General features: G+C 42.6%; 1 protein-coding gene across 3 annotated transcripts in view; it reads right to left on the reverse strand.

The window, feature by feature from the left end:
- The window catches only part of RABEP1 (rabaptin, RAB GTPase binding effector protein 1), a 101,321-nt gene that overhangs the window by 48,962 nt on the left and 33,849 nt on the right, over window positions 1–18,510 (reverse strand). For all 3 annotated transcript variants that reach the window (XM_089678504.1, XM_089678503.1, XM_089678505.1), the window contains 5 exons: window positions 15,328–15,531; window positions 12,656–12,816; window positions 5,191–5,310; window positions 1,465–1,600; window positions 928–1,106 (listed from right to left, as the gene is read on the reverse strand). In XM_089678504.1, the coding sequence (XP_089534630.1) occupies window positions 928–1,106; window positions 1,465–1,600; window positions 5,191–5,310; window positions 12,656–12,816; window positions 15,328–15,531 (800 nt within the window). The remainder of the gene's footprint in view (window positions 1–927; window positions 1,107–1,464; window positions 1,601–5,190; window positions 5,311–12,655; window positions 12,817–15,327; window positions 15,532–18,510) is intronic.

An 18,510-nucleotide genomic window follows, 5' to 3' on the forward strand; every position in this document is an offset into this window, starting at 1 on the left:
CTCTATGATACAGGATTATGTTGAAGTCTACTATAGCCTGACAAGCTGATCCTATCTGTCTTGCACCAATCTATTCACATGATGCTCTGACTAACACAGGTTTGGGGGGCATAAGAGTGGTACAACTTTCAATGTTTTGGATTATCAATATTGTACTACATTTTGCTTCTCATATCAAAGTATACTTTTCGCCCTCTTTATATAACTATTGTAGATCCTATTTATAAAAATAATAAAGTGTAGAGCTACATCCAATATATTAAAACATTTTTTAGTCACATAATGTAGCTTTAATAACAATCTAAATTCAAATGTACTATGCCTAATCCTACACCATCAGTGCTAACTTCAAAGATTCTCAAAAAATCTTATGTATAAGCGGCTTTCCGTGGAGACACCCACTGTAGAGGAGGAGCCTGAAGAGCCGGCAGGGGACCCCAGCTTTAAACTATGTATAAAAAATTTGCTCTGCGAATATGTCACTCATTGAGCTCCACGATTCTTCACCGTAATATTACGAACACCAATATCCGTGCTGATGATCCTAGGACGTCCATCCACAGATGAATCTTTCATGTATAAAAATGTTCATTATGACCACTTCACATGGAAAGCATTTGCAGCACTTGAAAATAAGGAATCCACAGATAATGCAGATAATCACTTTTATGTACTGGATGAAGCCCTTACCCTCTGATACTTATTTTTTTATTAATAGGATCTAGAGCAGTCACATAAAGAGGGTAAAATATTGTTGTGTAAGTTGATATCAAAAGTAAATTACATTACAGCCTTAATCTAGGTAGTCAGTGTTGCAGTCTCTCTTTTGGTTGTTTTTTATATCAACTTAGATTACACTACAGTATCAACATGCTAGCTTTACCACATCTATGAATGACAGTCTTAAGCAGCCTCAGTGATATATACCAGGTCTTTCTTTTTCTTTTCCTCGACTTGTCGTAGCTGTTCTGTGGTCAACACAGACTCCATGCGCTTCATGTCTTGCATCATCAAACGCTGGGACTCAAGGAACTGATCATTGGCCTTCTGCCATGTATGTTTCAGCTGATTGTGTTGTTGCCTCTCTTGTTCTAGCAGATGACAAACTATCCCAGAGAAAAATCAATGAACAGTTACCCTGATAACATGGAATGGCACAGCGTACAGATAAGCATTACAGACATATGTTCACAAAATGCCATACATAAGAACAAAACGGTTCTGTAAATTATAATCAAAGTTGGTACTTGTTACTCTGCTATTATAAACAAAGTAAATCAACACAAATGTAAGGCCTAAATCTAAATAAATTTGGACCAACGTATTAAAAACAGTTCTGATTCAAGATATGATGATTTCAGTTTAGAATACCAATATTTTTCATAAAGCAGGATTCTACTCACAGAATAAATGAAACTATTTTATGTACCATTATAATAAAAGTGTGTTTTTTTTTTTATTCACCTTCATGTAACTCTTTCCTTAGCTTTTCAGCATCTTCTTGAAGGACAGACTTTTGAGTATTTAAAACAGCCACATACATCTCTAAGTCTGTCCGGCAGGATTTTTCAGCTTCCAGGTAATGATTCAATTCCTTCACCTGACAAATTTAAAAACACAACATAAATTTTATTCTAATAAACAGAGACATGCTTAATTTTTGTACTCAATGTAAAATTCAGTAATTCAGCAACTGTTTTACTGTAGTTAACAGGACAAATAAGTAACATAAAATGGAGGACTGCCAACAACTCAGCTGTCTGAAGGACCTTACAGCCAAAGCTGGCGTTAGATGAAACTTTAACATCCAACTGGTATAACTTTGAAAATGAATGAACAGAAGACCAGGTGATAGCCCTCAAAATCTGGGGAAACTTTAGCCTGAAATTGAAACGTCCAAGAGAGAGTATTGACAGAAAAAAAAAGGTGGAAATTGATCCTTGAGGATCTGCGCAGACTGCTAGTGCCCTATAAATCCTGTTTAACAAGAATAATAACAATGAATTATTATCTGTCAGAGCCACTGAGTGAATGGTGATTCAAGAAACAGGTTACCCTTTAGGGGGACCAACAGGACTGACAGAAAGAGTCAGTCTTTGTAATTGAAGCAGTAGTTGTGAGGCAGATATGCGCAGCACCACCAAATCCTAGCAATGGAAGGACATCTGAAGAATTGGAGATGGAAGAACAATGTCCTTGTTAAAGTGAAAGGTCAAAACTACTTTGGGAAGGAAGAGCAGAATTGGGCAAATGGGACTGCCTTGTAAGAAACTACCATCAGTCCCAGAACTCTCATGCAATAATGAAGAATTGGGTGACTCTTGCACTGAAGATCAGGAATATGGGAGCAGAGAATCTGAAGCTTCTCCTGAGGAAGAAAAACTGTGGTTTGAGCTGTGTCTAGGAAAAGATCCAGATATTCCAAGCAATGATTCAGTTCCAGCACTGATTTCTGAATGTTCAGTACCCAGCAGAAAATCTGGACAGTTTAGCTACACTGTCAGCCAGAATTTGCACCAACTGCTCCCACAAATGGGAGTGCCTTGGGAACATACCAAGGCCGGTATGGGGCAAGAATGGTAAACACTCAAGGTGCAGAGAATAAGCAAAATTACAAGACCACCAAATAGAAGTGCTGGAAGGATTTGCTGATGCGGAAAAACAATGCAAACTATGCATCCTTTATGTCAACAAAGGCCAGAAGGTCTTCCTGATAGAGAGAAACTAACAGACTTGGTTACATTCATGCAGAATGGGCCATTTAGGGCTTCGAGATCAAAGATGGGGAGACTATCCCTTTATAGTTTTGGAACTGCAAAAAGGTCGGATTAGAACCCTTGGTATTTTCTGCTAAAAGTACTGGGACGATCACTATTCACACCAGAAGTCATGTGAGAGTTGCGTGGCAATCAGCCGATATGTGTGGTGACACAGGCAGGTTGGCAGACATAAAACAATAGAGTTGGCTGGGAGCAGAATTATAGTTTGAAGGACTCTGAAGTCGAGGGTCTGCAGGTAGACTAGGGAATGGGCTTGGAGGCCAAGGCCTGAGAGTAACGAAAAAGGACTTTTCTTGCTCTCAAAGGAAGGATGAGCCATTCTGGGCTGAGCTTCAAGCTTTCTTTTGAGCCCTACAACAGATAGCCCCAGGTGGCATCCTTAAAGAGTTATTGAATCTCAATATGCATAGCAGGTGCTTTTTGTATACTAGTTCCACAGACCAACACAAATACAGTCTCTCTCTGTTACTCTGGGGAGGCTCATATGGGAAATTACAAAAAGACCTGTTGGCGCAGTAGTTTCAGGCTGCAGGTATGGGCTCCAGATGCTCTTTAGTTAAATGGTTTACTCACTGTAAAGGCTTTGTTAGGAGAGGATGCTGCAGGATCCATAGCGAGGGCAGTCTATTAACTAGGTTCCAATAAAACAGGTACAGGCCTGCCAACAGCTTGGAAGAAGTGAACAGCTTGTTAGGATTCTTCTAGTCTCTTTAAAGGATGGCTGGGAATAGCAGGTGTACCAGAAAGTTCTTGTCAGTCCTTAGAGCCTAGTGAAGCCTAGACTGGGGGCAGCACATTAGCAATAGAAGCTGCAGGCTAATCAAGTAGCAAGAACCTAGTCAATAAGCACTGAGAGGGTTTAGGTCTGGGAATGATGGGCACTGCCCTGCAACTCCTCAGGTATAGCATCATCCACACTCAGTGACTGAATGCTCGTAGGCGATTAATGCCACAGGAAAATTAGAGAAGGATTCTGTGGGGAAAGGCATGAAAGCATACTTATAGAGCTCAGGAGGGTGCTAAGCCTGAAGGAGCTAGAGAAGGCTCAGCTGCTGGTAGCAGAAGAGATTTAGAAGGGTGGAAGTGACCAGGTCACTGTAGGAGAGTAGGACAGATTTATGTGTCACTTATGAATGAAAGGAAAGAGTGCAGGGCATGTAGGCATGACACTCCACCCAATGTTCAGTTCCTTAGCATTAATCCTGTCCACATGAACCAATGGAGTGGGAGTTTCAGATGGTGTTCAATGACTAGTAACAAGGTAGCTCCAACAGCTCTGCCCATATGGCCTACTCACAAAGTGAGTCTTCAGAGACAAGGTCAAACCTAGGGCTGTGCTATAGCTCTGGACCTCAAAAGCGCCCCACTACTATTTATTTAAACAGAGTACACAGAGGTCTGGAAAGTTCCAAAATGCAGTGCCCAGTAGTCACATTCCATATACTGGGCTGGTGACATTTTTTTTGGTTTGTTTGCCACGGTCCAATCCTGATGTAGATGGTAGTATAGCCAACAGTCTCTGAATTTGTGTGTACCTCGAACAAGAAAGAAAGATGGCTTCTTGTAATTACCTTAAAACTCAACTTAAGCATATGATACAAGAGCAAAGAAGGGGGAGGGGAGCAGTGTTATTGGGACAGGAAAAAACAGCCAGCAACTACAGGAACTACAGCATTGTGGACTACCACTGCCGACTTCTTATCCTGTAAATGTAATTTGCTCGACTTCTAAGCAGACCTCCTGGTTTGAATACTTTGAGCCACTGTCTTATAACTATTAAGTACTTTTGATTTTACGCTGACTTCCCTGATATGCATACTTATTCCTGGTATATGAATCACGAGGTCAGTATGATAGGTAAGGGAACTAGCATTTTCAGAAGGAACACCTACATTATTTCAGTATATATTTACTTGACAGAGCTTATAAATAATCGTCAATCTATTTTTAAAAAAATTGTCCCTGTGTCAGTATGGGGAATATCTACATAGCTGGGACACAAAAAACAAAAACGTAACCCTTCCTCAGTCCGTGCAAAAAAGACCACAGGTAACCTGGAAAAAAGACGGCACTGTAATAAACACTAAATGTATTAATAAAGTTGTATTTTTGTTTAAGGACTCGGCCTAAATACCCCACCTTCCACACTCACATCTTTTGCTTAAATTCTTCACTACAAGGCCATTAAAACTTCAATACATGTGTTATATTTAATTGCATAGATATGTTCATTTAAACTCTTATTGAAAACTTTCTAGTTTAACAGTCTTAAAATATTAAAAATTCTCAAGTGTAGATAAAGCCCAACTGCAGCCAACCTTTTTAGGTTTAAACACAGTGAGCAATGAGGTTCTGGCAGGAGTTTAAGACCTATAGCTATACTACAATTCAAATAATTAAATTTGTAAACCTTAGATGCTTCAAGCTCCTTGATCTTCTCCTCCGCTTCTGACAACTTCTCCTTTAATGTTCCAATCTCTTTTTCCATGGGCATCACTACGGAACGCAGCTTTTCTGCATCCTCTTGAGCCTGTGATCAGAACGAATCCATCATACATAAGAAAAAAAAAAAAAAAAACACCACTATGACAAGATGCCGAATGCTGTAACAGGATTTTTTGTTGCTCACCATAACATCCCTTTCTCATTGAGTTCATTGACGGACACATCGTCTTCTTTATCCATGACAAAGCAGGGTTTTATAGCCCCACCTTGGACACTAGGCAGAAAAAGGACTCTCCGCCTCCTACGGGCAGTCCCCTCTGGGTATAAAACCCCTTCTCTGCTATAGGCCAGCTGTGACGATCGCGGCGTCAGACCACAGCCCTTCTCACCAAACTCGTGACCGAAGGACTAGCCGATCTAAAACCGTGCTGTCACGTGCGTAACAATGCCACGCCCAGCTGCACCCTGCACAAAGATTTTCCAGCTAATGAACCACAATCTGTGTACTTGCAGCCTGGGAGCGATTGTTACTGGGTCAGGTTAATTACGCAATTAACCCTTCACACTGGCATCACCTCCTTTTTGTACACAGAAAGAAACTTGGCAATATCAGCAAGAACACTATGATGTTGAATAATCGTCTGTATACCACTGTCACCGCAGGCAGAGATATACAGAAGTTTAAAACACACAGTAGCGCTCTTCAGAGGCAGGGATTCTTAGTTTGCATTAAAGAGCTTTAGAGAGACAGTTCAACACTTTCAGAAAGTAAGATTTATTAATAAAAAGTCAAAAGGGTGCAATAAAGATATTTACAGAAAAAGATGTAGCGCATATATATATATATCTATCTATCTATCTATCAGGGCCCTCGAATCCCTCGTTTATTGTATTGTATTGTTACTGTGCTGTCTCGTGTACTGTCTCCCATTATAATGTACATCGCTGAGCAAACTGTTGGCGCTATATAAATACTGTATAATAATAATAATACTTGCCAAAAGCCTTGGTTTAAGCAGCTTTCAAGTTTCAGAGCAGAAGGGTGCCTTATCTCCCAAAGTTGGTTCCTGATGTTAAAAGGGAGATTTCTTCAACTTAGCTCAACTCAGCTTTTTTTAGCTTCAAGCATAACAGCCTTTTTCCAGGAACTCAGCAGGGTGTCTCCCTGAACCAGAGAACCAATCGCCTCATTTGGGGAGGGAGTTGTAGGCAGGAAGCTCAGGCTCTGACCAAATTATACTATGGTCAATAACTTTTCCTAGGTACATTTAACATTCCACCCACGGGTAGATTAATACACAGAATCATCTGCAGAATGTCTAGATATGAAATATGACATACCTGCTAGGACGGTTAAGGAGATGTTATTTTCTGCTCTCCTGGAGCTGTCAGCTAGGGGGTGTAATATATCAGGCGATTTGTATTAAAGTGAGCCATCCGAATATGTGCTCCATGTTTGTGTAATTATTTCCTATTTGGAGATATAAAATTATATGGAAAACTGGGTTTTTAAATGTAAGTCTGTTTCACAGCTAGCTGGAATGTCTTTTAAAGCTCAGTGTGGGCTCGGTTTATGGCTTTACGATATCGCAGATTCAGCAGCTAACAGACATCTAGGCACCAGCTAGGTTAGGATTTTATAGTCCTGAAGCTCTCCCGCTGAGCTTGACTGCCTGTGACCTCTGCCTCATCCAGACCACATCACTCAGAGAGGGAGAGGGGATGAGGGAAGAGGGAGAGAGAGATACAAGATGGAGGGTTTGGAGCAAAATGGAAGACCGTGTCCATCTCTGTGTGCACGATTGCTACACCAGCCTCCAGTCATTCACAAGCAGTGTCAAAGTAGAAATCTCCCTAGAAGTGTGCGTGCTGTGTTAATCAATGAACTCAAAGAAAGGGATTTTACAGTAACAAAAAATCCCGTTTTCTCTTATGTTCGACGGACACAGCTTCTTATTTATCCATTACCAAGCAGGTATGTACCCAAGCAGTGTCATAATGAGGGGCAGGGAACCCAAATAAACAATGGAGAAAAATCCCAGGGCAACATGCCACAAAGGAGTGCCCAGGAATCCTAAACAGCCACCTGCAACACTTTGTAGCCAAAACTAGCATTAGAAGATGCCAACACATCTACTTTATAGAACTTAGTAAACGTGTGCAGAGACGACCAGGTCTCCGCAAAGCAGCTGTCACAGACAGGTACACACAAATTGTGCAAACCACATCCAAGCAATGCAGGGCCACCTCCTTAGGGTGCACTAGACGAGGACACAGGGAAGGAAGGACAATATCCTCATTTAAGTGAAAATCCGACACCATCTTTTGCAGAAAAGAAGGGGGAGGTCAAAGTACCACCTTGTCCTTCTGCAAAACCATATAAGGTGCCTTTCAGGACAAAGCCGCCAACCTAGACACTCACCGTGCAGAAGTGATAGCGACAAGGATGGCAGCTTGTTGCAAAAGTGTAAGCAAGGGTATATCCCGAATGCTCTCAAAAGAAGGCTTCTAAAGAGTCAAAAGTACCAAGTTCAAATCCAAGGATGGCAATGGGGAGCGCACAGGTGGAACCACGTAACAAAACCCCTGAACAAAAGTGTGAACCAAAGAATGCGTAGCTAAGGGACGTGCCTCACACCCCCTGAGCCCAGGCAAGCCATCCAAACCCAGGCATAGACACCTCCCCCAAGCAGCAGGACAGATCCCTGTAGCCCCAGACACCTGGGACCGCACCGGCAGGAGGGAAGGAGAGGCAGGCAGGCTGTGAGGATCTCAACACTACCAGGGCCTAGGAAACATGCAGGCACTTGGCCAGAGCCCACACCTACACTGTGAACCACAGAGTTCAGCGTCCCCACAGGCAGGTCACTGGTGGGAAGGGGGGTGAGAGCGGACCTCACAAGACCAACCAACCCAAGGAGTAACCACGCCCCAGTGTCCGGTGAAGGAGGAGAGTGGGCACTACTTACCAATCCAGCGGAGCTGGCGGGTGAGTCCCGTCACAGATCCTCCTCTCCACAAACGTGGGGGGCTGTTGGCCAGGGGTAACACTGAGACATGGACTATAGGCACCCGGTCATGTGTGTCCCTGTGAGACGTTTAAGTAGCTGGCCATCCCAGTCCAGGATGGGACATCGTCGTGGCCGACCGAGCGCGGAGCTGGCAGTCTATGTATGCTCACTGGTCAGACTAGGGTGAACACTAGGCATAGGTTATCCAGCCCATCACCCAGAACGACTGCTGATAGAAGATTTCCTTACAAAATTCCAAGAAACATAAAAAGGAAAAAAGAAAAGTCGTGGGCCCACAAGTCCCCACAGCAAAAATTCATGCGCACACTACTGAAGACACGAGGCAGAAATGACTAGAGGCCTATAGCAGAGAGGGGGTTTTATACCCAGAGGGGACTGCCCATAGGAGGTGCCGAGTCTTTTTTCGGCCTTGTGTCCTACGCCTGTAGGTGGGGCTAAAAAAAAAACCTTGCTTGGTCATAGAAAAAGAAGATGCTGTGCTTGTCAAACATAAGAGAAAATGTACTTATTGTTCTACATCCGATTTTCCTTTGCCTATTCATTTCATTATTTAATATAAAATATTCAAAGTTGTTACTGTAATCTGTACGCTGGCATACAGTGTGAAGTTTTTAAAAAAAACAAAAAAAAACGACTTAATATTTAATGTTATTCTGCATGAAAATAATATTAAGTAAAATTAAAGATATAAAACACCAGGATAAGGATCCTTATTAAAAAAACAAAACAAACACAAACAAACAAAAACACACACTTTATGTCAGAAAGTGATTTTGTTTACAGAGGATCGTGTTATGCATTCTTTATTCTGAGCTGAGCTAAGCACAATGTAAAACACACACACACACACAACAGATTAGTCCACTCTTTCACATGGGGTTCATTGGGAAGAACTTTCCGGAAAACAATACAGTGATCATGTGAACAACAAAGGCCAATTCTCAATGGAATTCATGATGAGCTATTGATATATGTGTACGCGGCAATATATTATATAAGTATTAATAAGGATAATCTAAGTATAGCAAGCACAGGAAGGATCATCTAAGCATTGCAGCAAGCACCTGGCAGGCCTTCTATAAGGATCGGTGCCAGTCTGTGAGGCAAGAACCCCCACATCTTCCTGTTAGCAGGGGAATGCATTTCCTCCTGACCCAATTCCAATGACAACTGGATACATTGTAAAAAGGAGTGTATCATTATATGTTTTTATTATTTCAAGATTTTTGTCTTTAACCACTTGCCCTCCTGAGGATTTACCCCCCTTCTTGACCAGGCCTCTTTTTGCTATACAGTGCTGCACTAATTTAACTGGTAATTGCGCTGTCATGCAATGCTGTACCCAAACGAAATTGATGTCCTTTTTTCACACAAATAGAGCTTTCTTTTGGTGTTATTTGATCACCTGTGTGATTTTTATTTTTCACACTATAAACAAAAAAAAAAAAAAAAAACGAATATTTTCTTATTTCTGTCATAAAAAAATATCCAAAAAATTGAAATTTCATCATTAATTTAGGCCAAAATGTATTCTGCTACATGTTTTTAGCAAAAAAATCTGAAGAAGTGTATATTTATTGCTTTGTGTGAACATTATAGCATCTACAAACTATGGTATAGATAATGAAATTTACACAGCTTTTACTTTCTGACTGCCCATCACATTTCTTGAGGTGCTAAAATACCAGGACAGTAGAAACACACTCAAATGACCCCTTTTCAGAAATTAGACACCCTAAGCTATATGAGAGGCATATTGAGTCCATGGAAGATTTATTTTTTTTCCCCACGCGTCTTTGGAAAAATCACAAAAACATTTATTTATTTTTTACACAAAGTTGTCACTTAAATGATATATTGCTCACACAAGCCATGGGTATATGTGTAATTACACCACAAAAACCATTCTGCTACTTCTACCAGGTATAGGGATACCACGTGTGAGACTTTTTGGGAGCCTAGCCACATACAGGAGCCTGAAATCCAATGGCCGCTTTAAAAGCCTGAAAGTTCCTCATTACCTATCACAGTTTCGGAGGCCCTGAAATGCCAGGAGAGCACCAAAGGACCCTTTTTCTGAAAGTATAGAACCCAAGGAATAAAAAAAAAAAAGGCATGGTGAGCATTTTGCAGATCTCATTTTTTCTCACAAGGTTTTGAAATATATAAAAAAAAAAGAAAAAATATGTTTTCGTTTTTTCTTCATTTTCCAAAAACTTGTGGCAATAAACGAGATCTGCTAAATTCTCACCATGCTTCTTATCAAATTCCTTGGGGTGTCTTCTTTCCAAAAAGGGGTCATTTGGGGCTTTGGTGCAGCTGCAGGCATTATCCTGGTATAACCAAAGTCCAGTGATATACCAGCACATCACTGGTTCTTGTTGGGTGTATATGCTATGTTTTTTTTTTTTATGTGTGTGGATTTGCGGATTGGGCCACAGCACCTTCTAGATACAAAAGGACAGTGATGATCTTTTCCTGAAATTTTAGGAAGAATCCACTTTGTCCAGTTGCTTTGTAAATTACAAAAGCGTTATATATAGCCAATTGAAATAGACAGACACCTTTTTTTTACCAGCGTTGAGCTTTCCGGGAAACGAGGTATGGATTCATCATTTGGTTGTTGAAGTCCACCCTTCCCAAGTTAAGGTTATAGTCGTGGACACAAGAGGGGTGTCTCAACAACGCCAGATACCGTGTTAATTTGGATTGTCGCGTCTGCGTGAATGGAAAACAGGACGAAAACATCCTATTCGTCCTTCCACTTCACTGCAAGCAATTCATCATTCCCCAAGCAGGCTCTCTCCCCCTTTCTAAGTCAGATATTTACAAACCGTTGGGGGAAACCCTGGCGATTAGGTTGCATGGTGTCACATGAGCCAATTTCAAGATAGTACAAATGTCTAAATAGTGGCACGCTTGTATACAAATTGTCCATGTATAAGTGGTACACCTATGGAACAAACAATACCAAGTCCCAAGCTTTCTTGCCACTGCTCCCCGTGTAATCTGGGTAGTCAGGGGGTTCTACGTCGCTGTCTCTTCCCTCATAAACCCAAAATTTGTACATATAGCCTGTGGCCCTCTCACAGAGCTTATACAATTTGACCCCACATCTGGCACGCTTGCTGGCGATGTACAGTTACTGCAGAATTTGTGGGCTGCCAATCAGGATTTGCAATCACGTTCGGAAAAACACTAAGGGCTCTATGGGCCTGTGTGCGAATTCTTGGTGGCTGTGGGACACTACTTGTACTCGCCTCCGCACCAGCTTGTACTGCACTTATGGGACTCGCCACGTCACCAAGTGATACTGCAGTGCTGGTATAAAATAGACCAGGATGTACTAGGCCGCTGGTGCTTGCCAGTTCACCAAAAGGTAGTCTGACACTAGTACTGGTACTCTGCTGCATAAGAGACAAGTCATGCAATCCTAGCACTTCAGCTTCATGGGGTCGGGTATGCCTGATCTAAACAGGGACCTCTTCTCCATCGCTTGAGCTACTTGTCACGCTGCTGCTGTCTACAGGTTCATATTCTGAGACTGATTGTGTCAGTGAGTCTTCCCCTTCGCTCTCACCTGAAATGCTCAGCATCCTGTAGGCCTCTTCACTAGTGTACCTTTCATGGACATTTTGGACTCTAAATTTACAGGTACTTAGTGCGACTCATGGGGGAAAAAAAAGAGCATCTGGCTGTCAGACTGCTTGAACCGCTACAAAAAAATTTACCGGCCCAATTCTGTGAACACTGTGATGTTGTGTGCAATGTATTACAGGTGACTGTGATCAGAAATTATACTGACACTGCACTTCTTGTTAGGGGTGGGGGGGGAGCATTGGGGCTAAATGCTAGTGCTGGCAGCGAATGGGGAAGATCATGCCAACACTGTGTTTTTGGGGACACTAATATAGTTTTGTTCATGATCAATATATTGCTAGTGGCATCAATGCAGTGATCAGTGAAAAATGCTGTACATTGACACTGTACTAATGGCACTGGCAGGGTACACTCAAAGGGTTAAATGTGGCAATCAAGGGGTTAAAATGTCTAACGTGTGTGGGTGCAGTATGATGCTTTTACTCATGTGTGATGTCTTTCTTCTCTCTTTGGAACAAAAAACGGCTCCAGGGAGAGAAGAACCAGCTAGATCTTATGCCTGTATTTACAAATACAGGCACAGCTCTGCATTTCCATTCGCTGTAAGAGATCGGCAGAGTCCCGGCAAAAATCACTGGCCAAGACCTGCTGGCATACACCTCTTACAACGAATGACAGAGGGGGGATGTGTGCCTCCCCTCTCTAAACCCAAAAGAGCAAAGCTACCACCTGTCTGCAGTACATTGCGGGTGGGCGGTCAGGAAATGGTTAAGGAAACATTGTGAAACCCTCACCAACCTTTTTCATGTCATTTTCCAAGTTCTCTTCTTGTTGGCCTTCAGAAAGCCGCCTCCTAAGCTCTGCAATCTCTCTTTCCACAGAATCTCTGTACTGTCCCCACTGTGCACGCTCCTGCTCCAATCTGCGATGAAACCGAATTTCATATTCACCCACTGTGTCTATAATTGATGCAAACAAAACACTTTCATTCAATAACAGGAAAGAAAAAGAACAGATGCGATTTATGTTGCTGCTGCAAAGCTGACTATACACTTGTATATTTTCGTACAAACATTCGTGAAAAAATCCTCATCAGTACATTCAATAATGTCTACAGAGACTTGACAACTTCAAATTCTGTTGCTTTTACCATTTGATTATTGAATAAATGTAATTTCCCAAATGAACAAAAAATCCACTGTTAGAAATTTGTTAATGAAATATTTTCCATCCTGCTTTTTTTTAATTTTCTTGTCATTTTAGTCGAAAATGATTTCATCCCACAAACTATTACCGAATCAAAATGAGGCTCCAAAAACAAAAATGTTGAAATGAAATTCTACAAGTGTATGGCCAGCTGAAAATGAAACAATGACTACCATATAACGGCATAGTACCAGACAGCAAACAGCATATCAAGCAGAACAGGACAAAATGTCAAGGAGTTCCAAGGTAGTTATTTTTACTTACCGTATTTGCCGGCGTATAAGACGACTGGGCGTATAAGACGACCCCCTACTTTTCCTGCTAAAATGTAGTGTTTGGGCTATACTCGCCGTATAAGACTACCCCTCTTCCAATGCACACCAGTGGGAGGAATAGTGCCCCATCATCGGTATCAGTGGGGGGAATAGTGCCCCATCATTGGCATTAGTGGCAGGAATAGTGCCCCATCATTGGCATTAGTGGGAGGAATTGTGCCCCATCATTGGCATTAGTGGGAGGAATAGTGCCCCATCATCGGTATCAGTGGGAGGAATAGTGCCCCATCATTTGTATTAGTGGCAGGAATAGTGCCCCATCATTGGCATTAGTGGGAGGAATAGTGCCCTATCATTGGCATTAGTGGGAGGAATAGTGCCCCATCATTGGCATTAGTGGGAGGAATAGTGCCCCATCATTGGCATTAGTGGGAGGAATAGTGCCCCATCATTAGTATCAGTGGGGGGAATAGGTGCCCCATCATCGGTATCAGTGGCAGGAATAGTGCCCCATCATCAGTATCAGTGGCAGGAATAGTGCCCCATCATCGGGCACCGCCTCCCTAAAAAGTGTCAGTATGCCGTATACCGGCGTATAAGACGACCCCCGACTTTTGAGAAGATTTTCAAGGGGTAAAAAGTCGTCTTATACGCTGGCAAATACGGTACTCTTTTTTTATTGTATACCAAAAAAATGAAGTTTCATACGACACAAGCTTTAGTTTTCAAGGTAATTAACTGAGAATTACTTGTAATGCTATAATGTTTTTAACCACTTCCAACCCAGCCTATTGTAAAATGAAGGCCGGGGCAGGAGCACTGTTATTCGGGAGGGACATCATATAACGTCCTCCCAGGATCGGGCCATGCACTGGCGCGAACGGTCACCCGCTGTGTCCACCACAAAAGTGTGAGAAACTACCATTTTTCTTTACATATATGTTGTTAGGTAAATACCGGTACATTCTGTAAAGACATAGAAGGTGAATTACACACCAGAGATCTATTTGTTACTGTTATCTGCACCTCAGAGGTGGCCCACTTTTACTCCTGAGTATTATATTTTCAAAAGTAGTACAAGTTATTTAAACAAGCAATATTGGGTTTTTTTTTCTAGTATGTGAAACCCAACATCATGATCATCAATGTTCATCCTGCTAAGTGATGGCAGAAGAGAAGCTACCCTGTTTGAGATCCAGCCAATAAACTACAGAAAAAGTTCGTAAACACCATAAGAAGAAGAAAGTGGAAATGTTAGCTTTTTATTAACAAAACGTTTAACAGGGACTACAAAACAGAAAAGTCCTTGAACCCTGGTTCACATTAATGCAAAGCGACACATTGCTTGTGATTCACACAGGAACCGCACCGAATTCCTGTGCAAATCACATGCGATGTCTGTGCGGTAAGATTTGAGCCATACATTTTGTATTGCTCAAATCGCATCCGCACCAAAAAGGAGCAGGACCCTTCTTTCCCCCCACACCTGATTCGCATTGCATGGGTATTCACATCCATGCGATTCGAATTATGGTAATCGCACTGCATCTTATGATCTGTTTCGGGGTGTTATTATTTAACATTGACACCAATACCAGATCGCATGGACGCCATGCGATTGCAATGCGGTGCAGGCGGCGCACAGGATTCGCTGTGTTTCCCGCACCGCATTAGTGTGAACAAGGGCTTAAAAGACAGTTGGAATTAAATTATAAAATTAATTTCACAAAGCAGTGTTCACACACATTGCCATTGATTTTCCATGGGGAACATGCCTGGGCCCAGACTCGGGGATTGCACATACAGAACACCCATGCTGAGAGGCTCCCCAGGCACATACAAGACATTCTCCTGACACAGGTATGTGCAGGCACATTCTGGTGAGTGCCCTTGGGGAAGTATATTGGTAATTATTTTTGTCTTCATGTTTGTTTTCTAGATGCAGCCTTCAGGTAAACCTGACAGCAACTACTGTTCCCAGCTACATACCTTTCATGATAGCTTGCAGAGATGCCACCTCTTCTTGCCATTGTTTCTTCACCTCATCAATGGCTTCCTGCTTAGTGTTCTCTGACACTGTAGCAATAGCTTTGATGTTTTCCATCTCTGCATGTGCTTCTGATAACTGGAGGTTCAGTTGAGCTATCTCATCTTGTGCAGCCTGTGCAGCGACATGCTGGCGCTTTAAATCCTCTGAGAGATTTATAAAAAAAATGAAAAAAATAAAATAGATATGGTTTAGTATAAAAAAAATTAATGATAAAAATCACTGAATTAAAGACAACAAAATGATTGGCAAAGGAGCAGCTGTACCAATGTATACTCATAAAGCAGCAATTTATAAAATCCTATGTGTAACCTTTAAAACTGAACTTTGGGGAGATACAAAGGACAAAATAGCACAGCTTTGTATCCTATTCTATCCTCAGGTTAACAAAAAGAACCCTTCAAACAGAAACAAAAGAAAATACATCAGAGTGCCTTTGTTTTTGCTTTCCATTCAATACTACTAACAATGAGTCAAGGAGTGCTCCCGCACCACCAGCCTACCATTCCCCGGCAGGATTCACCGGCAGACACTGCTCTTTCTCTGCTGCCGAGGTGATATTCAGCCTGCACATGGCTGACATGGGAAGTAGCTGCAAGGAGACCACAGCATGCAGACTCTTCAACATCCCATCTGACATCTCACAAGCCTCCACAGCCACTAATCTCTGTTGTCATCTGCACTATCTGAGCCACTGTTGCCTGCCATGCCGCTACCAACTCCACCCATAAAAGCCGCAGAGCACAGGCATAAACTATGGGGAGCTAAGGAAAAAGATAGCTTTGCAAACACTCCAACATCCCATCTGCCATGTTCCACATCTGCACAGTGATGCGGATCTGCCGACAATCTGTGCATATGTGGCAAGCATAACAGTGTTCATGGATGACACCCCACATTCTACTTTGCGTCACCATGTTCCCCATCCTCCCCTTTCACCAGCACCACCCTTTCTGCTGTATTCATGCTCCTCCCTTCACACATTGACAGAGTTGAATGCTACACTTCCTAACTTTTCTATTCTATCTTGTAGTAAACAGAAATGGAAACACAGGCAAACGTAGCACTGTGTCTACAAGGGTGCGCAAAAACTGGAAACATGCAAAATCCTCACATGCATAACAACCCACTGACCTGATGCTGTCCCTGACCACCTCGCTGCCTGCGGTCATCTAGCCCATTCTTGTGACCTTAACACATGCCGATATGCAGTCCTCTACAACCCCTGAATCCAAACCAGCCTACAGTCCTCTCCGACCCCTCAACCCATGCCAGCCTGTAGTCCACTCCGACCCCTCAACCCATGCCAGCCTACAGTCCTCTCCGACCTCTCAACCCAGGCCAGCCTACAGTCCTCTCCGATCTCTCAACCCAGGCCAGCCTACATTCCTCTCCGACCCTTCAACCCAGGCCAGCCTACAGTCCTCTCCGACCTCTCAACCCAGGCCAGCCTACAGTTCTTTCTGACCTCTCAACCCAGACCAATCTGCAGTCCTCTCTGGCCCCTCAACCCAGGCCAACCTGCAGTCCTCTCTGGCCCCTCAACCCAGGCCAACCTGCAGTCCTCTCTGGCTCTTCAACCCAGGCCAACCTGCAGTCCTCACTAGTCCCTCAACCCAGGCCAACCTGCAGTCTTCTCCTGCCCTTCAATCCATGCCAACATGCAGTCCTCTCTGGCCCCTCAATAAAGGCAACCTGCATTCCTGTCCACATCATCAATCCATGCTAACCTGCAGTCCTCTCCGGCCCCTCAAAAAAAATGCCAACATGTGGCACTCTCTAGCCACCTCAACTCATGCTGACAGGAAGCCTTCTCTGACTGTTTTGCCCTATGCCAAGATGCAGCCCTCTCTACCACCACAACCCCCTTGACATGCAACCACCAAAACAACATTGTCAAAAACATCCTAAGGGCTTGTGCCAATGGAATTTCTTTCATGTTAGAACTGAAATTTTCCCCATTCAAGTCAACAGGCAAAAAAAAGTAGCTAGCCTAGTATAACCTCTCCCACTTTCGGCATGCCTTAGTTTTGTAGAAAAGCAGTACCAGGAGTAAGACCATAAACACAAGAAAGGAGACCAGTATCCCTCAACAAACTCCAATAAATGGATTTTACAGCAAGTATAAAAGTCCCATTTTCTTTCTCTGAGACGATAAAGACGGCCTGTAAGATAGGAACAGCAGCAACAAAAAAAAAAAAAAAAAAAATTACCAGGCTCACACAAAAAAAAAAAAAAAAAAAAAAAAAAAAACTGGAGGATGCCTGCAGCTCAAACAGCTGCCTGAAGGACCTTACACACCTGAACCTGGCATCAATGAGGCTGAAACATCCACTTTGTTGACAAGTTCTCTAAGTTTTACAAAGGCCAGGTGTCAGCCTTGTAAATCTAGCAAATAGTTACTTAAAGTCCAAAAGCTAAATAGGCACTGATTTAGTAGAGTGTGCCTTCATAGAAAAGGGTGGAAAGCAATTCTTAGAACCATAAGAGGCAGAGAAAAAAACTCCCACTGCTAGCGCATCCAGGAGCAGTGAGTTTTGGCAAAAAAAATAAACATTTCTTTTTATTTCTCTTTCATTCATTGATGGACACAGCCTCTTCTTATTTTCAACCATAGAATTTATAGCACCATCTACAGGAGTAGGACACTAGGCAGAGGAGAAAAAAAATAATTACAATTAAAATGAAACCTGTCATACTTACCTGTTCTGTGCAATGGTTTTGCATAGAACAGCCCCAATTCTACTCTTCTCAAGCTCCCTCCTGGCCACTCTGGGAACCTCCCCCTGATAATAGCCCCATAGCAGCTTTGCGATTGGGGCACTCATGTAGGCCCGCCCCAGCCTCTCCTCACTGGCTGTGAATGACAACAGTGGGATCCATTGGCTGTCTCTTAGCCAATGAGGAGGAAGAGAACCAGGAGAGCCTCTGCTCTCATGCACATTGGATTGAGATCAGGATAAGGTAAGTAAAAGGAGGGCTGGGAGGAGAGCAGGCCACAGAAGGTTTATTTATCTTAATGCATATAATGCATTAAAAAGGTAAAAAAAAAAACCTCCTAGCTTTACAACCACTTTAAAGTGTATCTACACCCAAAAGCAAAATTTTATATAATGAGGTTTACC

The sequence above is a fragment of the Staurois parvus genome, unplaced genomic scaffold (genome assembly GCF_062004578.1).
Source record: "Staurois parvus isolate SC_StPar_1 unplaced genomic scaffold, SC_StPar_1.0 ptg000206l, whole genome shotgun sequence".
Classification (NCBI taxonomy): domain Eukaryota; kingdom Metazoa; phylum Chordata; class Amphibia; order Anura; family Ranidae; genus Staurois; species Staurois parvus.